A 21297-nucleotide genomic window follows, 5' to 3' on the forward strand; every position below is an offset into this window, starting at 1 on the left:
CACTACCCACCTGGTTCTCCAATGAATGTCCTGACCTGGGTGAGGATGTTACTTGCAGGCATCCACAGCTGTCTCCAATGAAGCTGGAAGTAGGCACGTTAGAGCTGAGTTGTGGCTGAGTTGTGATCAACTATTTAACCATGCATCTGTCCTTTAACCACCCGTTAACACTGCTTAAAATTCCATCATGTTTTCTTGTCAAAATGCAAAATGCAAGTCAGAGAAAAATTGTATATTGGGACCATGCTGAAGTTCATCAGGAAATCTGTCAGGCTTTTGGGCTTTGATATTGTGGTTGAATAAATTGTCTGTCATCTAATCACTATCAGCTCTGGGAGACCTGGGTAATTGTGTCAACACCTGCTTATTATTCTAATACTCAATATCCAACAATAATCTGAGATGCCAAGTCTAAGATCAGAAGCCATTGAATTATTTAGGATAGGAGTTGGTCAGTGTCTCTATGACTACTGGTGTGAAACAGGTAGCACTGCTACAGTATGCCTGGGGAGATCATCACATGCCTATCCTGAAATATTCTGGGTCTCATCTTAATGATGGTGAAGGGGTGCTGGGGCCTATTGTGCCTCCATAGGCGGCTCACTGCTCACTGCAGATCCAACAGTGTGAAGCATTGAGAGATGGTGGGAGGGCACTGGGAGTTGTTTGGGTGGTAATGACAGGCCAATAGCCATCCACTTTAATGTTGTTGCTCCACATAACTATAAGTTTAAAAAAAAGTATTACTGGCCTATTTTACTGTGGGTGGCCCTGGTTAGGTGAGAGTAAAATCAAACAGCCTAGTCACAGCATGCAATTTGTTGAACATTGGAGAAGGGTCCTGAGACAGGTGCAAGATCCTACTTTATATATTTCCATTAGGGCCAATGCTGTTATCTGTCAGGCAACTGTCCAGGATGCCTAAAAACAGTGAGGACCCACTATGCTAGTGGCCATGTTGACAGAGCAAGTCAGACATAGGAGCTTGCGTCCAGAAATCTGTATGTTGCATCCAATTTTTGCCCAGACCAGTTTCTCCCCCTCAAGGTCTGAAAACTGCCAACACAAGCTTTCGGGTTGGCTCGAGTTCCAAGCTTTCTGGGTGGACTGGACTATTGCACGCTGGTAATCTACTGCTTAATCCAAAAGTCCCGCTGCTTATTTATGTGCCGAGGTTTGCTTCAAGTCTCTGCAGATTGATACTACATTCATTATTTTCAGTATTGCACCAGCAGCGGAATTCAAAGACAAAAAGACATCCTGAGGAAATTCATGAGAAGATAATAGAGATCCTGATCCGAACGTTTTAAATATCCTTGGATATGGAGCTTTGGCCGGAGCATAGCAATGTAGTGAAAAGGGAGAAAAATAGACTCCACAGTCAAACAAAAGTGGTGGGTTTCCAGGCACTTTCGCGTGGGACAAAATTAAGTACCATAGAATCGTAATACTATGGAGGCCCATTGCTGGTTCTCGAAGAGATATCTGCCTTTTCCTATTCTCCTCCTTTTTCTACCTATACAGTTAAGTTTATCTTTTGCAAATATTTTTCACATTTGCCATTTTTGCTGATTTTATTTCCACGACAGCTCACCACACTTTAGGAAGGATGTGAGGGTCCTTGGGAGAATACAAAGGCGATTCACCAGAATGGTTCGGGGATGAGGAACCTTTGTTGCAAGATTAGGCTGGAGAAGCTGAGGTTGTTTTCCTCTGTGCAAAGGAGATTAAGGGCAGGTAGTACACGAAGTGTACACGATTGTGACAACTTTAGACCAGGTAAATATAGAAATTGTTTCCATTAGCTGATGGTTCAAGGACCAGAGGACACATTTAAGTTTTTGGACAAGAGATGCAGGGGTGAGAGGCTGGTGGGGGATGTGAGGAAGAACCTTTTCACAGCAAGTGCTAATGACCTGGAACTTGCTGGCTATGAAAGTGGTGGAAGTGCAGGCGATGATTAATTTCAAAAGGAAATTGGACGGACACTTGTGAGAAATAAACTTGCAGGGCTACAGAGATGGAACAGGACAATGGGATCAATTAGATTTCCCTAGATAGAATCACAGAGTCACACAACGCATTACAGGCCCTTCGGCTCATTGAGTCATGAGAAACACCCAGCGCTTGGCCCATAGCCTTGAATGTTATGATATGCCAGCTGCTCATCCAGGTACTTTTTAAAGGATGTGAGGCAACCCGCCTCCACCACCCTCCCAGGCAGCACATTCCAGACCATCACCACCCTCTGGATAAAAAAGCTTTTCCTCATATTCCCCCTAAACCTCCTGCCCCTCACCTTTAACAAGGGATATGGGGGGAAGGAGGGATCAGGATATTGAATTTGACGATCAGCCATGATGAAAATGAAGGCAGAGCAGGCTCTAAGGGCTGAATGGCCTATTCCTGCTTCTAGTTTCAATGTTTCAATGATTCAGTGAAGTTTTAAATCACATGGGTGTTCCCTGAAGAACTATTTTGTGTTCCCCACCCCCAACGCAAGGTAGGCACAATGCAGCAGCTGCTGCCAGTTTCATGTTCTTTTATTCTGCCTCACAGTGTTCAAATCAGTCAATGGCACAAAGTCTGTAGTGGTCATTAAGCAGGTGGAAGTGCTGCCCTATTGAAATCCCAAAAAGTGATCATCGGAATTGGAATTTTGGGAATTATAATCCCATCTTGCTGTGTTTTAGTTTCAGTTGCTGTGGATCTGTTAGCTGCTACACATGAGTCTTACTGAGTGGAACGCTATGCCTTTCAATAGCACTGGGAGAGCGTGGCATGCTTGGAATATATTATGTATGCACTTTCGCTGTACGCTACATGAAGAACCACGAGGTAGACTTGGTAACTTGAACACTGAGGAGCTCTTTATTGTAGGTGTGCACTGTTCCACAGACTGATCTAAGACTGCACAACCAGGTTCCGCATTGGGGAGCAGCTAATCCCCCAGGGTTACCTGACCCAGACACTTAAAGAGGCAGTCCACTCCCCAATCCCCAATATACATTATATGCATATATCACAGAATGTGATGGTTAGGAGTAATAGCTAATCCTGGGCAAACTGTTCCACTGATGACACGTGTAGGGCCACAGGTTTAAGCTGCTGGGAAAAACTTTAAACACATGGAAATCATCCTTCCTCTGTCAACACAAGGCACTTGGATGAAAGCTCAAGGCTGTAAGATCCTCCTTGCTGGCCCATACCTCAAGCCTCAGTTGCTGATTTGAGTTCAAGGTGCGTGACTTTTTTTTGTTACTGCATTAGGTGGACAGTCCTCACTTTATTTTCATTTGATTGGATTTGATTTGATTTGATTTATTATTGTCACATGTATTAGTATACAGTGAAATATATTGCTTCTTGTGCGCTATATAGACAAAGCATACCGTACATAGAGAAGGAAAGGAGAGAGTGCAGAATGTAGTGTTACAGTCATAGCTAGGATGTAGAGAAAGATCAACTTATTACGAGGTAGGTTCAATCAAAAGTCTGATGGCAGCAGGGAAGAAACTGTTCTTTTGTCGGTTGGTACGTGTCCTCAGACTTTTGTATCTTTTTTCCAACCGAAGAAGGTGGAAGAGAGTACGTCCGGGGTGCGTAGGGTCTTTGATTATGTTGGCTGGTTTTCTGAGGCAGCGAGAAGTGCAGACGGAGTCAATGGATGGGAGGTTGGTTTGCATGATGGACTGGGCTTCGTTCATGACCCTTTGTAGTTTTTTGTGGTCTTGGACAGAGCAGAAGCCATACCAACTGCGATACAACCAGAAATAATGCTTTCTATGGTGCATCTGTAAATGTTGGTGAGAGTCGTAGCAGACGTGCAAAATTTCCTTAGCCTCCTGAGAAAGTAGAGGCATTGGTGGGCTTTCTTAACTATAGCGTCGGCATTGAGGGACCTGATCAGTTTGTTGGTGATCTGAACACTTAGAAACTTGAAGCTCTCAACCATTTCCACTTTGTCCCATTGATGTAAATAGGGGCATGTCCTCCACTACGCTTCCTGAAGTTGATGACTATCTCCTTCAAATTGTTGACATTGAGGGAGAGATTATTGTCATTGCACCAGTTCACCAGGTTCTCTATCTCATTCCTGTACTCTGTCTCATCATTGTTTGAGATCCGACCAACTACAGTGGTGTCATCAGCAAACTTGAAAATTGAGTTGGAGGGGAATTTGGCCACACAGCTATTGGCGTATAAAGAGTATGGTAAGGAGCTGAGGACACAGTAAGAAGTCTCACAACACCAGGTGAAAGTCCAACAGGTTTATTTGGTAGCACAAGCCACTAGCTTTCGAAGCGCTGCCCCTTCATCAGGTGAGTGGGATTTCAGTTCACAAACAGGGCATATAAAGACACAAACTCAATTTACAAAATAATGGCTGGAATGTGAACCATTACAGGTAATCAAGTCTTAAAGGTACAGACAATGTGAGTGGAGAGAGGGTTAAGCACAGGTTAAAGAGATGTGTATTGTGTCCAGCCAGGACAGTTAGTGAGATTTTGCAAGCTCAGGCAAGTTGTGGGGGTTACAGGTAGTGTGACATGAATCCAAGATCCGGTTGAGGCCATCCTCATGTGTGCGGAACTTGGCTATCAGTCTCTGCTCAGCAACTCTGCGTTGTCGTGTGTCGTGAAGGCCGCCTTGGAGAACGCTTACCCAAAGATCAGAGGCCGAATGCCCGTGACCGCTGAAGTGTTCCCCAACTGGAAGAGAACACTCTTGCCTGGTGATTGTCGAGCAGTGTTCATTCATCCGTTGTTGTAGCGTCTGCATGGTCTCCCCAATGTACCATGCCTCGGGACATCCTTTCCTGCAGTGTATCAGGTAGACAACGTTGGCCGAGTTGCAAGTATATGTACCGTGTACCTGGTGGATGGTGTTCTCATGTGAGATGATGGCATCCGTGTTGATGATCCGGCACGTCTTGCAGAGGTTGCTGTGGCAGGGTTGTGTGGTGTCGTGGTCACTGTTCTCCTGAAGGTTGGGTAGTTTGCTGTGAACAATGGTCCGTTTGAGGTTATGCGGTTGTTTGAAGGCAAGAAGTGGGTGTGTGGGGATGGCCTTGGTGAGATGTTCGCCTTCATCAATGACATGTTGAAGGCTCCGGAGAAGATGTCATAGCTTCTCCGCTCCGGGGAAGTACTGGACGAGGAAGGATACTCTGTCCGCCGTGTTCCGTGTTTGTCTTCTGAGGAGGTCGGTGCGGTTTTTCGCTGTGGCGCGTCGGAACTGTTGATCAATGAGTCGAGCGCCATATCCTGTTCTTATGAGGGCATCTTTCAGTGTCTGGAGATGTCATTTGCAAAGGCGGGGGTTTTGTGAACAGTTTGTTGATATAGCATAATTAACTCTTCCACTTTATATCATTCTAACGGCAGATTTCAAAACAGCTGGGCAAAAACAACATGTGGTTAACAACGTCACGAGTTGGCAACATTGCAAATGAGCTTGGGATAGTCCCAAACTATTTCCATGGAGGTGTCAGTATGTAACACAAATAGACCCCAGATCAGCACCAACTGGCCTAGACTAAATTTGTCACACAGGAAGGCCAATAGAAGTGGAAATTAAGTGGAACGGGTTACATAATCATGTAGGGTGGATCTGGATCAGAGGCAGAAAGTGGTCCAGATTATTTCTGTAAGCACAAACACAAGAGTGACAATTTTAAACTGGTGTTGGACCACCAGGAGCCAATGTAGAGTCATGAGGAAAGGGGTGACAGGCAATTAGGATTGGACACAGCACAGACGGCAGAGCATTGGGGGAGTTGGGATTTGCAGAGGGCGGGGGCTTTGGCAGATATTTGGAGCACTCAAATCTAGAGGTGACATAGGTGTTGCTGAGGGTTTCAATCAAGATCGGATTGTGGTAGCTCAATATTAGAAACCGGAGATAGGGCTGGAATCCCAGCTTTGCATCGAACTGATGGGCAAGGTTATGGTGGCGACCGGATGAATTGGAAATAGAAATTTTGTTGCAAGTACTGACGACAATGGGCGGGATTTTAGGGCCTCGCTCAAATGAGACCAGAAATTCCCGCCCAAGCTCAATGGACATTTCCGTTGTCCGCCCCTCACCCGCTCCGATTCCATAGTGGGATGGGTGGTAGAATTCCGGCAAATGGCTTTGGGCTTCCTGACATATATATATATATATATATGGTGCTTCATGAAGGTCCCGCCGTCTCAACCTTGCCCCTCGCCTAAGATGTGGTGACCCTCTGGTCAAATCACCACCAGTCAACTCTTCCCCCTCAAAGGAGGGAGCAGCCTATGGTCATCTGGGACAATGGCGACTTTCCCTTTATTTATATATGGTGCTGTACTCCTTATCCACTCTATGTGAACAATCCCGCAATAGGAGCTAATCAAAGAAGGAAATAAAGGCCAAAAATATAAGCTTGGAAAGGAGACAAGAAATGATAGAAGGCAATTTTGAAATAGTGGGAAAAACATAACTATGTAACAAATAACAAATGAAGGGAGGTGAATAAATACTGATTGCCCAATGAGTACTGTCTTTATTTATCAACTAACCTGACTAATTTCAAGAATTAATGGGAAAACCCTTTCTCGCCCCTCTTGGACTACACTCTTCCTTTTCTGCATTCCTTGTGGCTTAAACAAAGGTTTATTTGAACGTACCACAAGGAGGCTGTGTTTCGGGAAGTGCACCTGTGAAATTTGACCCATACAGATCAAGGTCAGTTTTATATGTCATTCTGCCAACTCTCTAATCTCTAGACTTTATAAAGGAGGGAAGGTGGACTGAAGTCTCATCACAAGCCTGCTGTGCCTAGCTGGTTGGTGACAGAACCTGTTCTCAGTTTCTTCAGTGTGCAGATTGTCAAGATGATTTTACCCTATGCTGTTATGCTGTCGGGAATAATTTGTGAGTATTAAAATTAATTACTTTGCAGGCATTTATCTAAACATATCTTTCCAAATATGTTACTCACTGCGATATATAATTATTTATTATAAATGAACATTCTTCGATAGTGTGGGGTAAGTCCCATACAGGTTTTTATGACAATCAAACTAAGACCCATTCAGTTGGTGCAATAGACCTCTTGACACTATTCAAAGGGAAGCAGATGGATTTTCCCTGATGCCCTTGTCAAAATTCATTCCTCAGACAGCATCATGAAAACATCTTGCTGCTGCATTTCCTACATTACAGCAGCAATTATGCTTCAAAAGTACTTCACTGGCTCTAAAGCGCTTTGGAGCTTCCTGAGGTTGTAAAAAGGCGCTATAGAAATGTAAGTCTTTGCTTCTTAACAATGCATTCTGATCAATGTCATAGAATCATAGAATCCCTACAGTGCAGAAGGAGGCCATTCGGCCCATCGAGTCTGCACCGACCACAATCCCACCCAGGCCCTACCCCCACATAGTTACCCGCTAATCCCTCTAACCTACGCATCTCAGGGACAATTTTTAACCTGGCCAATCAACCTACCCCGCACATCTTTGGACTGTGGGAGGAAACCGGAGCACCCGGAGGAAACCCACGCAGACACGAGGAGAATGTGCAAACTCCACACAGACAGTGACCCGAGACGGGAATCGAACCCGGGACCCTGGAGCTGTGAAGCAGCAGTGCTAACCACTGTGCTACCGTGCCGCCCGTGTCAGGGAAAGGTGGTTGGAAAACCAGAGAGCCAATTTCACACTGATGCACAGTTACAAATTATTTGAAAGGGGACCGAATGAGAGAGAACAATCTGTTGGAAGCTAACAGTTGCTTTTGGTGATAATAGTGGGAAGTACTCATGTGACAAAGTCCAAAGATGTGCAGGTTAGGTTGATTGGCCATGCTAAATTGCCCCTTAGTGTCCTGGGATGCGCAGGTTAGAGGGATTAGCGGGGTAAATTTGTGGGATTATGGGGATAGGGCCTAGGTGGGATTGTTGTCGGTACAGACTCGATGGGCCAAATAATCTCCTTCTGCACTGTAGGGATTCTATGATTCTATGACAACCTGCATTTGGAGGTAGCAGTTTAATACCTCTATTAAAATGGGAATGGAATATCATACAAATTTGGTAAATATCTATCTGTTGCATTAGTAATTTTAATTTCTAGCCAAAATGAGGCGACAGAGACAGAGCCAAAGATATGAACACACACATATAGATTACATCATGTGCAAGAAGGACAGAAGAAAATAAAAATAATAAATATTTTTAAACTTCTGCTAACTTTGTAACTACGAAATGTACTTCTAATGTCTATTTGTTAGTGTCACGTGTTATGTGGTTATCAATTGATGTTTTCTTTCCACTATTGGTCTTGCATTAGACTTCAGTTCTGTCGAGAGACAGGGAAGATTAAAAGGAAATTTGATAGAAGTGTTCAAAATCATGAAATATAAATATAAATGGTGCCGTGCTCTGTCCCAAACAATCTCAATCTTCAGTGGCAGCAAGGTCGGTAACCAGAGGACACAGATTTCAGATGCTTGAGAAAATAACTGTCGGTGACGTGGGGGGAAACATTTTTATAAAGTGGCTTGATTGATCTGGAAGGCACTTGTCTGAAAGAATGGTGGACACAGATTCAATTGTAACTTTCAAAAGGGAATTTAATAAATATTTGAAGGGAAACAACATACAGGACTATGGAGACAGAGCTGGGGAATGGGACTAATTAGGTCGTTCTGCCAAAGAGCTAGCACTACACAATGGGCTGAATAGCCTCCTGCTATGCTGTCTCATTCTATAATTCTATGTTCGAAAGCAGAAATTTCAGCCTGCCAGTTAAGCCACTGTTTTACTGCTCAACGTTGTCATTGCATTTGCTTGAAAAGCAGTTAATTGTTTCTCAATAAACTGGGTCCCAACTATACAACCAGTGCATCGCTGTGTGAATGTGATGCTATAAAGCAATGATTGCAGTGTAAACTGATGCAGAAAATGGGTTGGTAAGAACCTCAGGATTCTAAAACTGCAAACTAGTGCTTTAAATTAACAGCATAAAGTTTGTGTCCCTGGCTGCAGTCCTGAGACAGCCTAATCTAGAAATGTCAATCAAGCCCCTCATATCAACTCAACCATAAAATCAACAGAGTTGGCTACCTGGTAATATCACCACAAGATACCAACTTTTCTCTGTTCATTGTCTAATAGTTCACAGGCTAAACCTGCAGCTTAACAAAGCTTGCAAAACACTTTAATTTACTGTCTGCTCTTTCTCTCTCTCTCGTTATCCAGTATAATTATAGTTTTATCTCACTGTTCACTGCTCACTTTAGTATCTCCTGCAGAATAGTCCTGTTGTTCTCTACCTCTTCCTTATGCAGTTACTGTCTTCCTCGCTCTCTCATGTGTAACTATTGATTTATGTCACTGATATTCTGCTGTGGTTTATTTCAGCTGTTTTACTGTTGTCCTGTCTCTGTCTGTTTTTCCTGTATAAGTGCAGTTTTGTCTCTCTCACATACACACTGCAATCTGTCACTTTCTGTTTACTGTTTAATTGCTGTCTTCTCTCTCTCACATGCTCCATCATATTTTTGCCCTTTGGCCCTTATATTGATTAGTGTCATATTCTCGGATATTACGATCTTCTGTCTCCTGCTGTTTCTCTCTTTCTCTCTCCCTCTCTTTGATATCACCATTCTCTCCCTTCCTCTTTTGTGTAATCGCTCACTTTCCCTACATATCACTGTTCCTCCTGACTCTCATACCTCTGTCACTTCATATAATTTTTCTCCTGTCTCTTGTGCAATTGCTGTCATCTCTCACAGTCAGTATCTATCTCTTTCTTTCTGTGTTTAATCACGGTCCTTACTCTTTCCCATATATCTCTGCCATCCCTCTCCTGCTTAAATTCAATCCCCTTTTTCCTCCCATTTCGCTATATGGCTGTTATCCTTCTCCTTTCACTGCCCTTGCACTAACCTGTATTACTGTTTTCCTCCAGCTTTTCCCTCCTCATTTTAATGATTGACATTTTTCCCTTCAGTGTCAGCTGTGACCCAGTGATAGCACTCTTATCCCTTTTGACAACAGGTCATGGGTGCGTGTTCCCATTCCAGAGACTCCAGCATACAGGGGCAAATATTCCCGTTCCACCCGCCACGGGAATCGGAGCGGAAGAGGGGCGGACCATGGAATGGTCCGTTGGCCTCGAGCAGGATTTTCTGGTTTTGGGGTGAGCATAGCTGGAAAATCCCGCCCATAATCTCAGCTGGCACTGGTACTGGAAGAGTTCTGCACATGGTGCCATCTTTCAGATGAGATGTCAAGTTGAAGCTGCTCCTCAGGAGGATGTAAATGTTTCCACGGCACTATTTGAAAGAACAGTGCAGTTCTCCCCAGTACATCCGGTCAATAATTATTCCTCAATCAACATGATAGGCAAAGTAAATTATCTAGGCACTTGTTTCACTGCCATCTGTGGGACATGGCTGCGTGCAAATTAGCTCCTGTGTTTCTCCAGATTATAAAAGTGACCACAACTCAAAAATAGTTCCTTGGTTGAGAAATACGCTGGAATGTTTTGAAGTCATGAAAAGTATTATATCAAGAATTCTTTTTGCATAAACAATCCATGCTCTTTCTCCCTAATTCTCTCCATTGTAGTCTTGCTGTTGTAAATAATGTCCTTTCCTATTACAATCACAGTTCTTTCTTTTTTGTGTATTCATTGTGCTCTATTTCTCCTGTATGTTGCTGTCCTTTATTTTCTTTCTCTCTTATATATTGCTGTTCTCTCCTGTACAAATACTCTCTCCGCCACCTGGCAAAGTTACTCTTCTTTTCCCAGTATATCACCATTCTCACTCTATTTCTATTATAATAGCTATGTTGTCGATATCTTTCTTACCTAAATATAGTTCATTCTATCCTGTGACGACTCCGACCTTCTCCCCCACCGCTAAAGATTGCTGCGCTCACTATCTCCTGTTTATTTACTGTATTCTCACTTTTTGGTATGACCTCTACCTTCTTATATTCCCTGTATTATCACGCCCTCTCTCTATTTTGCTTGTGGTCCTTTGGTATAATCGCTGTGTATACTCACTAAAAACAAAATTATCTGGCCATTGACAAATTGCTGTTTGTGGGACCTGGCTGTGTGCAAATTGGTTGCCACATTTCCTACAGTTGTAAAGCATTTCACTGTAATGTGCACTTAGATGTCCTGAAGTTGTGAAAAGTGCTTTACCCCCGTTAAATAGCTGTGCACTATATCTCTCCATTATATACTGACTGCCCTTTCTATTTTTTTAAAACTTGAACCTTTCGGTACTTTATCCCGCATCAAAAAAGTCAATTCAAATTAAGTCCAATCACAGTCCAAACATGAGGGACAAACCAGATCCAACCTGACAAGGCATTGCATCCTATCTTGGACTTGATCAAACAAGATCCAAGCTGACAGGATGAGGCATTACACCCCCTCCCAGGCTTGATCTAACACTTCATCTTAGCCAAAAGGCCGAGATGCCTTTAAAAAATTGTATCAGGTAAAGCTTTGGTTTAATCTCACTTACCTGATCAGGGAAAACCACCATCGCAGGTGTCAGCACACTCCCAGTGCAATAAACTAGCTACGTCCCATGCGTGATCATGGTTTCACCTCTGCCTTTCTATCTCCTATATAATTGTTCTGTCAACATGGTATAATTTACTCCTATCTCTCTCTCTTTTGTTTGATAGCCACCTTACTTTTCTCTCTATGTCCTGTTTCACATACAATAAGCATTATATTCTAACTCTCCCATATAACCATTGTGTTCTTAGCTATGTACAATTGTTGTACTCTCTCACTCTCTCTTTCCTTCCTTCTGGGCCTGATTTTACCATTGCGCTGTGCCCGAAAACGGGCGCGAAAACTTGGTAAAGTCAGGCGTGAGATGATTAGCGTAATCCGCGCCTGAGCAGATGCCCACTTTACCAAGGCCTGGAAATGGCCACGATCCAAACTGCGTCCAAAACGGGCGCAACATCAATTTAAATGCATTGAGCTGGATGCTCAATCTTACCGGCATTTCCCCCTTTACCATTGCGTTTGCCTGTCCAGATTCGGCGTGAAACAGACATGCTCAGCAAAAGTCTGTTTTGGGCGCTCCAGCTTCTGAAGAGGTAAGTTCAGAGCTTCCAATGGCTCTCTGACTCAGATTGGTGGTGGTGGGGGGAGGGAGGTGGACCAGATAATTCTCAGGTGGGGGGTGGGGGGGGCGTTGGGGGGGGGGCGCAGACAGGTGGGTCAGATGCATCTCTGGTGGGGGGAGAGGGAAGAGGGAGGCCCGATCATTCTCTGGCAGTGGGGGGCAGGGGGGGCAGGAGAGAGGCCCGATCATACTCTGGTGTGGGGGGGGGGGGGGGGGTGGAGGAGGGAGGCCAGATCATTTTCTGGTGGGGAGGGGAAAGAGGGAGGCCAGATTATTCTCTGGTGGCGGGGGGGGGGGCGGGGGAGGCCAGATGGTTCTCTGGTGGGGGGAGGGGGGGGTGAGGGAGGGCCAGATCATTCTCTGGTGGGCGGGGAGGGGGGGGAAGGGAGGAGGAGGGAGGCCAGATGTTTCTCTGGTGGCGGGGGAGAGGTGGAAGAGGAGGAGGTCAGATGGATCTCTGGTGGGGGAGGGGGAGGAGGAGGAGGGAGGTGGGCAAGATTGCTCTCTGGTGGGGGGGAGGGTGGAGGGAGGCCCGATCATTCTCTGGTGTGGCGGGGGAGGGCCAGATGGTTCTCTGGTGGGGGGGGGGGGGGGGGCAGGGGCAGGGGGAGCCCACTGCCACTCTGCGGGCAATCGGTGGGGGGGGAAAGGGGGCAGGGGGTCACGATCGGTCTGGGTAGTAGTGGGGGTGGATAAGGGGGACAGTTATGTTGTGGGGATGGGGCGATATCTGTGGGGGCCATCGCTCCCGCTTTTCACTCCCGGGCTGCTTTATCCGCTTTTTGCTCCCAGGAGCGATGTGACAGGGGAGCGTTTTTCAAATTTTTTCTCACTGCGCATGCGCAGTTCAAAGCTCCAATCGGAGCAGCAGCGATTCGGGCCCAATAAGCCCCGCCCACAGCGTGATTTCTTTTCAGGCTAAGTGCGTATGGGGGCGCCTGAGAACAGTTTTCCAACTCGGATCTGAATTGCGCCCAGATTCAGCTCTTAGAATCAAAATGGTAAAATCGGGCCCTCTGTCTCTTGAATAATTCTTGTTCTATTTCTCTTCACTATTTAATTGCTGTCTGATGTTTGATTTTTCCCAGCCCTTTCATTTGCCAATATCCCAAATATCACATGGTGTACAGTCTCTGAAGATGAATTATCAAAGTGCAAGGATTTGACAACTGCAATGATTGGTGAGCCCTTCAACTTTCAATGTACAGTCAAGGACACTGATGAAACCTGTCTGGCTGCAATCAAGGTAGGCCTTTACTTTAATGACTTGGGCTTAAGATTGTGGTCTAATCATTTTGTTTCAGAGTTTCAGGCTTACCTGAAGCAGATATATTCAAATTAATGGAAGTATCTCCAATGTTACAATTCATCAAACTTGGACAAAGTGCACTCACATTGGTGGACCCTGTCTCTAATCGAAATAAGGTTACTGCTGCTGGAAAAGCTTGCCCAGAGAGCATGACATACTCCATACTTAATGTCTCCTTCAGCTGCAATGTTTTATAATGTTGGTGACTGTGGCTCACAGTCCTTGAGTGTAATCTACACCTTGGTGTCATTCACAAATCTATACCCATTCTGCTTTTTAAGCTTTCAGTGTCTATCCTCCTTTGCCTCTTGCTCTGCATACATGACTAGAAGTTGCAAATTTCCGTGAGACAACTACTCTCAAAATGCTATAGCTTGTTAGAACAGGGTGGAGTGGTGATGTGTGTAGGTAAGACAGAAAAGTGGACTGAATGGACTGGATTCTCCAAAAAAGATTCTAAGCACCAAAGTCGTGTAAAAACTGGAGTAAATCCTACTGGTTTTTTTCAGTGTGAGTTTCAAAATGTATCTCCCACTCTGTGCACTGCAGAGTGCACTAGCGTGATTCATCCTACAAATCAGTGGGTGGGCCTATTCCTGCTGGAGAGGCCGGCAGTATAGTGCTGAGCGGGCCACTGCGCATGCACCAATCTGTCAGAGGCGAGATCGGCGCATCTGCAGTAACCCCGCACTGCTGGCCTCCTGATCGCTGGCCAGCCCCGCAACCCCTCATCCCTGACCGTGCGACCCCCCCCCCCCCCACACCCTGACCGCTAGACCCCTGGACGTCTCTGGGCCAGCCCCGACTCCTCCCCCCCCCAAGCCCACCTCAATCTACCACAACCGCACCAGCAGTCCCGATCTCCCCGACCCCATACCCCCCGGCATCCCAACCCCCCTGATGCCCAGTGGCTAGTGCCAAGTTGCCCCTTGCGCAGTGCCACTTTGCCCCTTGGGCAATGTCAGGGGCCAGGCTGGCACTGCCAGGTTGGCAATGCCCAATGCCTGGGGGGGACCCCCCCCCCCCCTTATCCCCAACCATCCTGGGGGCCTCCATGGCCTCCCTTCACTCCAGCGGGGGCGGGTTGCCAGCTCCCCATTCGTGCAGAGCTGTTGTAAACCCTGCTGGAGTGAACCACTCCTAGCAGCGGGGGAGAGGCTAGCGGGCTTGGAGACTTCAGTCCCAGGACCGCTAATAAGATGTAAATCAGGATTTAAACATTTTAGTCAGCTCCACGCTGATTCCCAGCGCGGAGATGACGACGCTGGAAATCTGGCAGCCAGAGTCGCGGGGAGGCCGTGGTGCCCAGCGGGGAGCCCGCTAAACGGCCTCCGCTTATGTCTCTTGGCCCGCTGCGCCCCAAATATACTTAATGGCACAGTGGTGGTTAGCAGCCACTGACTCTGATATTTCTGTGGTTAGACATCACAAAGGCCATGGTGTTAATATGACAAAGCCACATATCCACATGCACACCTTGTGTGGTGCTGTGCTCTCAAGATAAGCCCGTGACCCAATGAAAGCTAGAACGCTGATCAGCTGATGCCTCCTCTCCACAGGAAATGAATGCTGTCCCTAGGTCCACTCCTCGGAATTTCATGAAAGTTTTGCATGATTTATTCTGCCCTTCCCAAATTAACTGTTACTTTGCAGGATCACTGACCAAAATATACCTATACCTGGACAGCACATACTGCCTGTGTATTCAATGCACTCACTTTGCTGGCTTAACTTTTATTCCTTAACCCTGTTTCCTCTAATTGTCTCTCAGTAGGAGGAAGGAATGAATAGTTGTTGTTTTTCATTGTTTGTTTTTATGGTCAGAGATTATGTAGAATTATACAGAAAATGTGGCACAGAAATAGATCATTTGACCTAAACAATCCATACCACAAGAGTACAATAACGTAAGAAACCAGAGCAGCAGTGGGCTATGTGGCCCATCAAGAATGCTCTGTCATTGAACATGATCACAACTGATCTTAGGCTTCAACTTCACTTTCCTACCTTCTCCCCAGATCCTTTGATTCCTTGAGAGACCAATGCCAAAATTCTACCAGCCCGCTCACCACGGGAATTGGAGCGGGTAAGGGGTGGAGCATGGGAAGGTCCATTGGCCTCGGGCGGGATTTTATGGTTTCTGAATGAACGAGGCTGGAAAATCCTGACCCAAAACTCTATCTATTCCAGTCCTAAATAAGTTCAATGATGGCACATCCACTGTGATATCAGACCTATGACAGGGGTTGTAAACCACTTATGTATATATAACATCCCTCCCCCTTTAGTTCTGTGGTCATGACAACAAATTCTTACATGTTATACAAAGGATCAATAATATTTTAGACACACTATGAATCATTAAGCACAGCCAATAAGGAAATCGATCAGGAGGACGTCTATTTTTCTTTTGTTGTGTATGACATTCTGGAATTTTGATGCCTTTGACCCTAGAAGTATGATTTGGAAATTTACTAGGCACTATTTCTCTTGGAGCTAATTCTGCATCATTCTCACGTGGTCCAGTAGCATAGATACAATCAACAGGCAACTCAGATTCAACTAAATATTCTGTAGTAGTATTCACAACACTAGGGACTAAAGAAGTTGGTACTTCTGGAGATGATTCTGAGAAATCATTTCAGGATGACAACAATTGGTCAGCATGACGCCGCCAAACTAGTTCATCTTTAGTTTCAACCGTGTAAGAAATTGGGCCTGTTTTCCAAAAACCATGGCTGTTACCCATTTCTCACTTGTGATACTCAATCTCCTTGTTGAACTGAGCGTTGTTTTGCCCTCACTCCTTGTCGAGCAACTTGAGATTGTTGTTGATGTTCTACTATCTCTGAAGTTTACAGAGGTAATAAATCAAATGTAGTTCTCAACTTTCTCTTTAAGTGTAGTAATGCAGATGAACTTTGGGTAGTTGCGTGAGTAGAGTTTCAATAAGATACCAAAACGTTATTCACACAACGTGGTAACAAATCTTGCTTTCTTGAAGCTTTTAAAGAATGTTTCAAGGATTGTACAAATCTTTCAGCTAATCCACTGGTTGATGGATGATAAGGTGCAGACTTCATAATTTGAATATCATTTACGTTGAGATAATCCTCAAACTCTTGTGAAGTAAACTATGAACCATTATCATTAACAATCTATTCCAGTTTACCAAATCTTGCAAAGATTTCATCAAGTTTTTCAATCATTTGGACAGTTGTAGTAGATCTCATGATAACAACTTCTGGCCACTTCGAGTGTGCATCAGTTATGACTAAGGACATGTAACCCTCAAACAGACCAGTAAAACTGCATGTAATCGTTGCAATAGCATTTTAGGTCTCTCTCAAGGGTGTAAATGAGACAATGGTGATGTATTTCTTATTCATACATAGGATGGACACTATCCCACTTTTTCTTCAATCTGAGCATCCAGACCTGGCCACCAAAAATAACTGTGTCCTTTATCCAAACTATACCAGGATGTCTTTTATATAGTTGTTCAAGAACTCATCCAGGTAGACTATGAGGAATGATCACTTGGATTCCCCACAATAGACACCCACCTTGGATGGCCAACTCAACCTTTGTCCTTCTTGACACATATGCTTTTCAAGTCAGGATGCGGATGATGCACTCCAGCTATCATGCCTTTCAACACCATATCCACCACCTTACCCATTATAGGATCATTCCTGGTATGTCCCTGAACATGACAAATCATCTACTAGCGAAAAATAAAGAATATTAACAAAACTAGTAAGTGCATCCTCTCAATAGGTAACGGTAAGCGTGATAATGCATCAGCATTAACACGGTACTCTGATTGAAGATATTTTATATCGTAAGAATGTGCAGAAAGGATCAGTGACCATCTTTACAAATGACTAGCAGCTAACGACAGTATGCCTTTATACCGACCAAAAACAGTAGTTACAGTTGATGACCAATCAATGGTGTGAACTGGCGACCATCTAAATAATGATGGAACCTTCGTACTCAAAAAAATACACTCAATGTCTCTTTTTCTAGCTGGGCATAGTTAGATTCAGAATATGTGAAGCAAAAGTTATTGGTTGTTCTTCTCCCAAAGGCATAATATGTAAAGCGACTGTCCTTACTCCAAAAGGTGAAGTGTTGCAAACAAGCAGAAATAGCTTTGGATTAAAATGAACCAATACTTCAGACTTCTACAAAGCATTTTGACATCCTTGTCAGCTTTCTCACATTCTGTTGTCCAGTCCCATGACTATTTTATGATTAACTTATGCAATGGCTTCAATGATGTAACTAAGTTAGGAAAAGAATTGCCATAATAATTTACTAATCCAAGAAAGCACTTCAACTGCGTCACATTCATCGGACATGGTGCTTCTAAAATAGAGTTCATCTTTTAGGTGCTTTATGTGGGCCTTCACTATCGATAACATGACCTAAATACTAGACTAACATCTGGCAAGTATCACACTTTTCCTTCTTGATTCGCAGACCATGTGCTTGAAGACATTCCAAAGTTGCTTCTAATTATTCAAGTGCTCTTGTTCACTGGACCCTGTAATTAGAGTATCATCCAGTTTTTTTTCTTACTTGCTCTTCCTTCTGGAACCTCACTCTTTAATCCTGTTGTTGCTACTTCATAGCATTCTAATATTCAAAGTGTGAAAATCCACAATTTTTTTCTTCTACTTCGGATCATTTCTCAATGTTCTCGATGAAACAAAATTCCGACTCGTCACCAGTTTTCTTTTTGTAATGTCTCAACTATGTCAGGGATTGTGGGTTTTAAACAAAAAGAAAACCTATGGTTTACACACGTAGATTCAAATTAACGGAAGCAGATTCATTCTAGGACCTCTTGCCTGCACAGGGACCAAACTGAAAGAAAAACAGCAGCTTCTGCAGCACCCTAATGACATCACCATCAAATCATGTGATCAGCTTTTCAAGCAATCTGCAGCCACTTAAATATATAAACCCACAACCCTCCAGGGTAGAGAATTCCAAATATTCACAACCATTTGAGAGAAGAAATTTCTCTTAATCTTAGTCCTAAAAGATTGGCCCCTACTCTGAGAGTAGATTCCCCAGCCGGGGAAGCAATCACAGGATCCTTTGGCCATGTGCACTCCAAGACTGGAAATTCCCGCCCAAGCTCGACAGACCTTTGAACTGTCCGCTGAATTTTCTATCTCGCCCGCTGTGATTCCTGCGGCGGGCGAGACAGGAGAATTTCAGCCAATCTTTCAGTATCTACCCTGTCAGGCCCCTTCAGAATCTTAAAAGTTTCTATGAGATTGCCTCTAATTCCTTTAAATTCCTCTGTTCATGCCCCACTTGAACTTTCTCTCATTCCTTCTCTCGGCCTACCTGCTTAACCCTCTATTCCTTTCTACCTCAAAGTCTTACCTACCTTAAATTCATCCAAACTATTTGTCTCAAATGCTCCCTGTGGCCATGTTCCACATTTTTGTCACTATCTGATTAACAAATTTCCTTTTGGATTCCCTATTTCATTTCTTGGTGTCTATTTTGTATTGATGATCTTTAGTTTTGCTCTTCCCCGCAAGTGGAAAAAAACTGTCTCTGTATCCATTCTATTAGAAACTTTCATAACTTTAAAGGTCTCTATTAGGTCACCTCTGAGCAATCTTGTTTCAAAAGAAAAGAGACCCAGCCTTTCAATCCATTCCTGATAGAGAAAAGCTCACAGTTCTGGTATCATCCTTGAGAATCTTTCATGCACCTTCTCCAGTGCCTCTGTACCCTTTTTATAACATGGTGGCCAGAACTGTACACAGTGCTCCAACCTTCTCGGGAGCTAGCTGCAGCCACTAGACTGCAAGCCTCCGTATAACTTTTATCTGTCAATAAACGTGTTGTGGTTTTTCTCTTGGCTGGTGAAGAAGAATGATTACAGTGTATATTTCTCATTCTCAGAGTGGTGAAGCAGATGCTATAACTGTGGATGGTGGAGATATATACAGGGGAGGTCTCTTGCCTGAACCACGCCTGAAACCGATTGCAGCTGAGAATACCACAGGTAATCAATCGCTCATGAAATGTTGACTGCAAAACTGCTCAAAACAACAGCAATGCGGTGCTTGCACATTATGTGAAACATGGCTGATATCTGTTGTTGCTCAGTAGTACCCAGCACTCTGCCACATGGTGAGCCTGCTACCTGAATCTGTTTTATATATTGCAACATGTGGTCAGTTTAGCTCAGTTGGCTGGACAGCTGGTTTGTGATACAGAGTAATGCCAACAGTCCGGTTCAATTCCTGTACCGGCTGAGATTATTCATGATAGGCTCAACCTCGCCCCTTGTCTGAGGTGTGGTGATCCTCAGGTTAAATTACCACCAGTCAGCTCTCCCCTTTGAGACTACGGTCATCTGGGACTATGATGTAAAGTATCTTTATATATTGCATAAATGGAACTCGACACATTGTCACTGCCTGGTTACACGTGATATTGTGAGAAAAATGTTCTTGTGAATAAGAAAGATTCCAATTTGTACCAGCTGTGACATGTAGAAATGTGAAATCTGCGATTCAGAAACGATCCTGTAGATGGCGAACTTTGGACATTTGGCTCTTCCCAATTCTTTGTTGAGAACTTTCATTGATGTGGCTGGGTGAGGTAGATACATCGGAGAGAATCTTACTAAAAAATAACAGTCTGTTGTTTCCAGTGAGAAAACCAGCATGTTTCTCTCCAGATCTTAATGCCAAAAAAATCAAAGGGGTGTGGTTCACGTCATCATGTAGGGGAGGTTGGGCCACAACACACCAGTAAAACCCGGTGGCACAGAGATTGGGGCGCCATCTTTAAAGGGTGTTACGGGCATGAACGCGATGATGTCGCCGGCAGGGGGTGGGGAAGATTTGAAATTGCGTTCACGCCAGCGAGAACTGCGACTTCCGGACTGCGAGCTCCCGCCGGCATTCGCATGGACGGCGAACACGGGCCCAAGATTACCCCCATCCTTTCTACAAAACCAAAAATCCTTTCAATATATCTGCCAAACACGGTCTCTTGTCCTTAGAACAGTGATCAGTATATTGCTCCAATATAGACATTTGGAGCTAGTTGATGGATTACTGTCGGTGACCATTCTAAGGGCTTCAATCGTATCTTGAAGAGAGTAGGTGTTTGATTTTGACAGCCTATTTCTTTGAAGCTCTCTCTTTGAGGAATGGGTGTGTGTTTGAGTTCCAGTTCCTGCACAAAACGAGGACACCTGAGTCACCCGTTTTACGATTTGCAGGTGGGATTGCAAAAAAACCAGCTGACAGGAAGATTTTGCAAATTGATTCACCAATCGTGAAAATGCCAAAAATGATGGGCACAAGGACCAGTTTGCCTGTCAGGTCTGCCCGTTGCTCATGATGGCTGGACTATCAAAATGAGACACACCCCAGCCTCCAGCCAGCAATGTCAACTCTGGGACTGGAAAATAATCCTGGAACCAGTGAAGAAAAAAACAAATCTGGAAAATTCCACTCCGGCCCCTTCAGGTGATCAAAACCAGCCCAGAAGCTAGGCTTTTATAGACTACTAGGCCCATAAAGCAGCTGTATACAAAATACACTAATGCAAAAGTCAATCACAATCACAACCCTGATCTCTGAGGATCCTCAATAGCTGGTTGTTTTCTAGACTTAATCTATGATTGACCTCTCTCTCTCTACATATCAGTATCCTGAATAATACTCCTTTCAGCAATAATCTCAATAATCTTTACAAGACACCTCTCTACACCAACCTCAATAATTTATTCTCAATTCCTGTTTACCTTGCGTTAAGTCATTCCAAGCAGTATTATCGTTTCAAATTTATTTCCAGAG

At 44.3% G+C, this 21297-nt stretch overlaps 1 protein-coding gene across 1 annotated transcript in view; it reads left to right on the plus strand.

The window, feature by feature from the left end:
• Positions 1–6746: 6746 nt before the first annotated feature.
• The window catches only part of LOC144491831 (serotransferrin-B-like), a 105606-nt gene continuing 91055 nt past the window's right edge, over positions 6747–21297 (plus strand). The window contains exons 1-3 of the mRNA XM_078210124.1: positions 6747–6903; positions 13227–13384; positions 19385–19487. Coding sequence (XP_078066250.1) covers positions 6864–6903; positions 13227–13384; positions 19385–19487 — 301 coding nt within the window. The 5' untranslated portion in view covers positions 6747–6863. The remainder of the gene's footprint in view (positions 6904–13226; positions 13385–19384; positions 19488–21297) is intronic.

This window comes from Mustelus asterias, chromosome 3, assembly GCF_964213995.1.
Source record: "Mustelus asterias chromosome 3, sMusAst1.hap1.1, whole genome shotgun sequence".
In the NCBI taxonomy this organism is placed as follows: domain Eukaryota; kingdom Metazoa; phylum Chordata; class Chondrichthyes; order Carcharhiniformes; family Triakidae; genus Mustelus; species Mustelus asterias.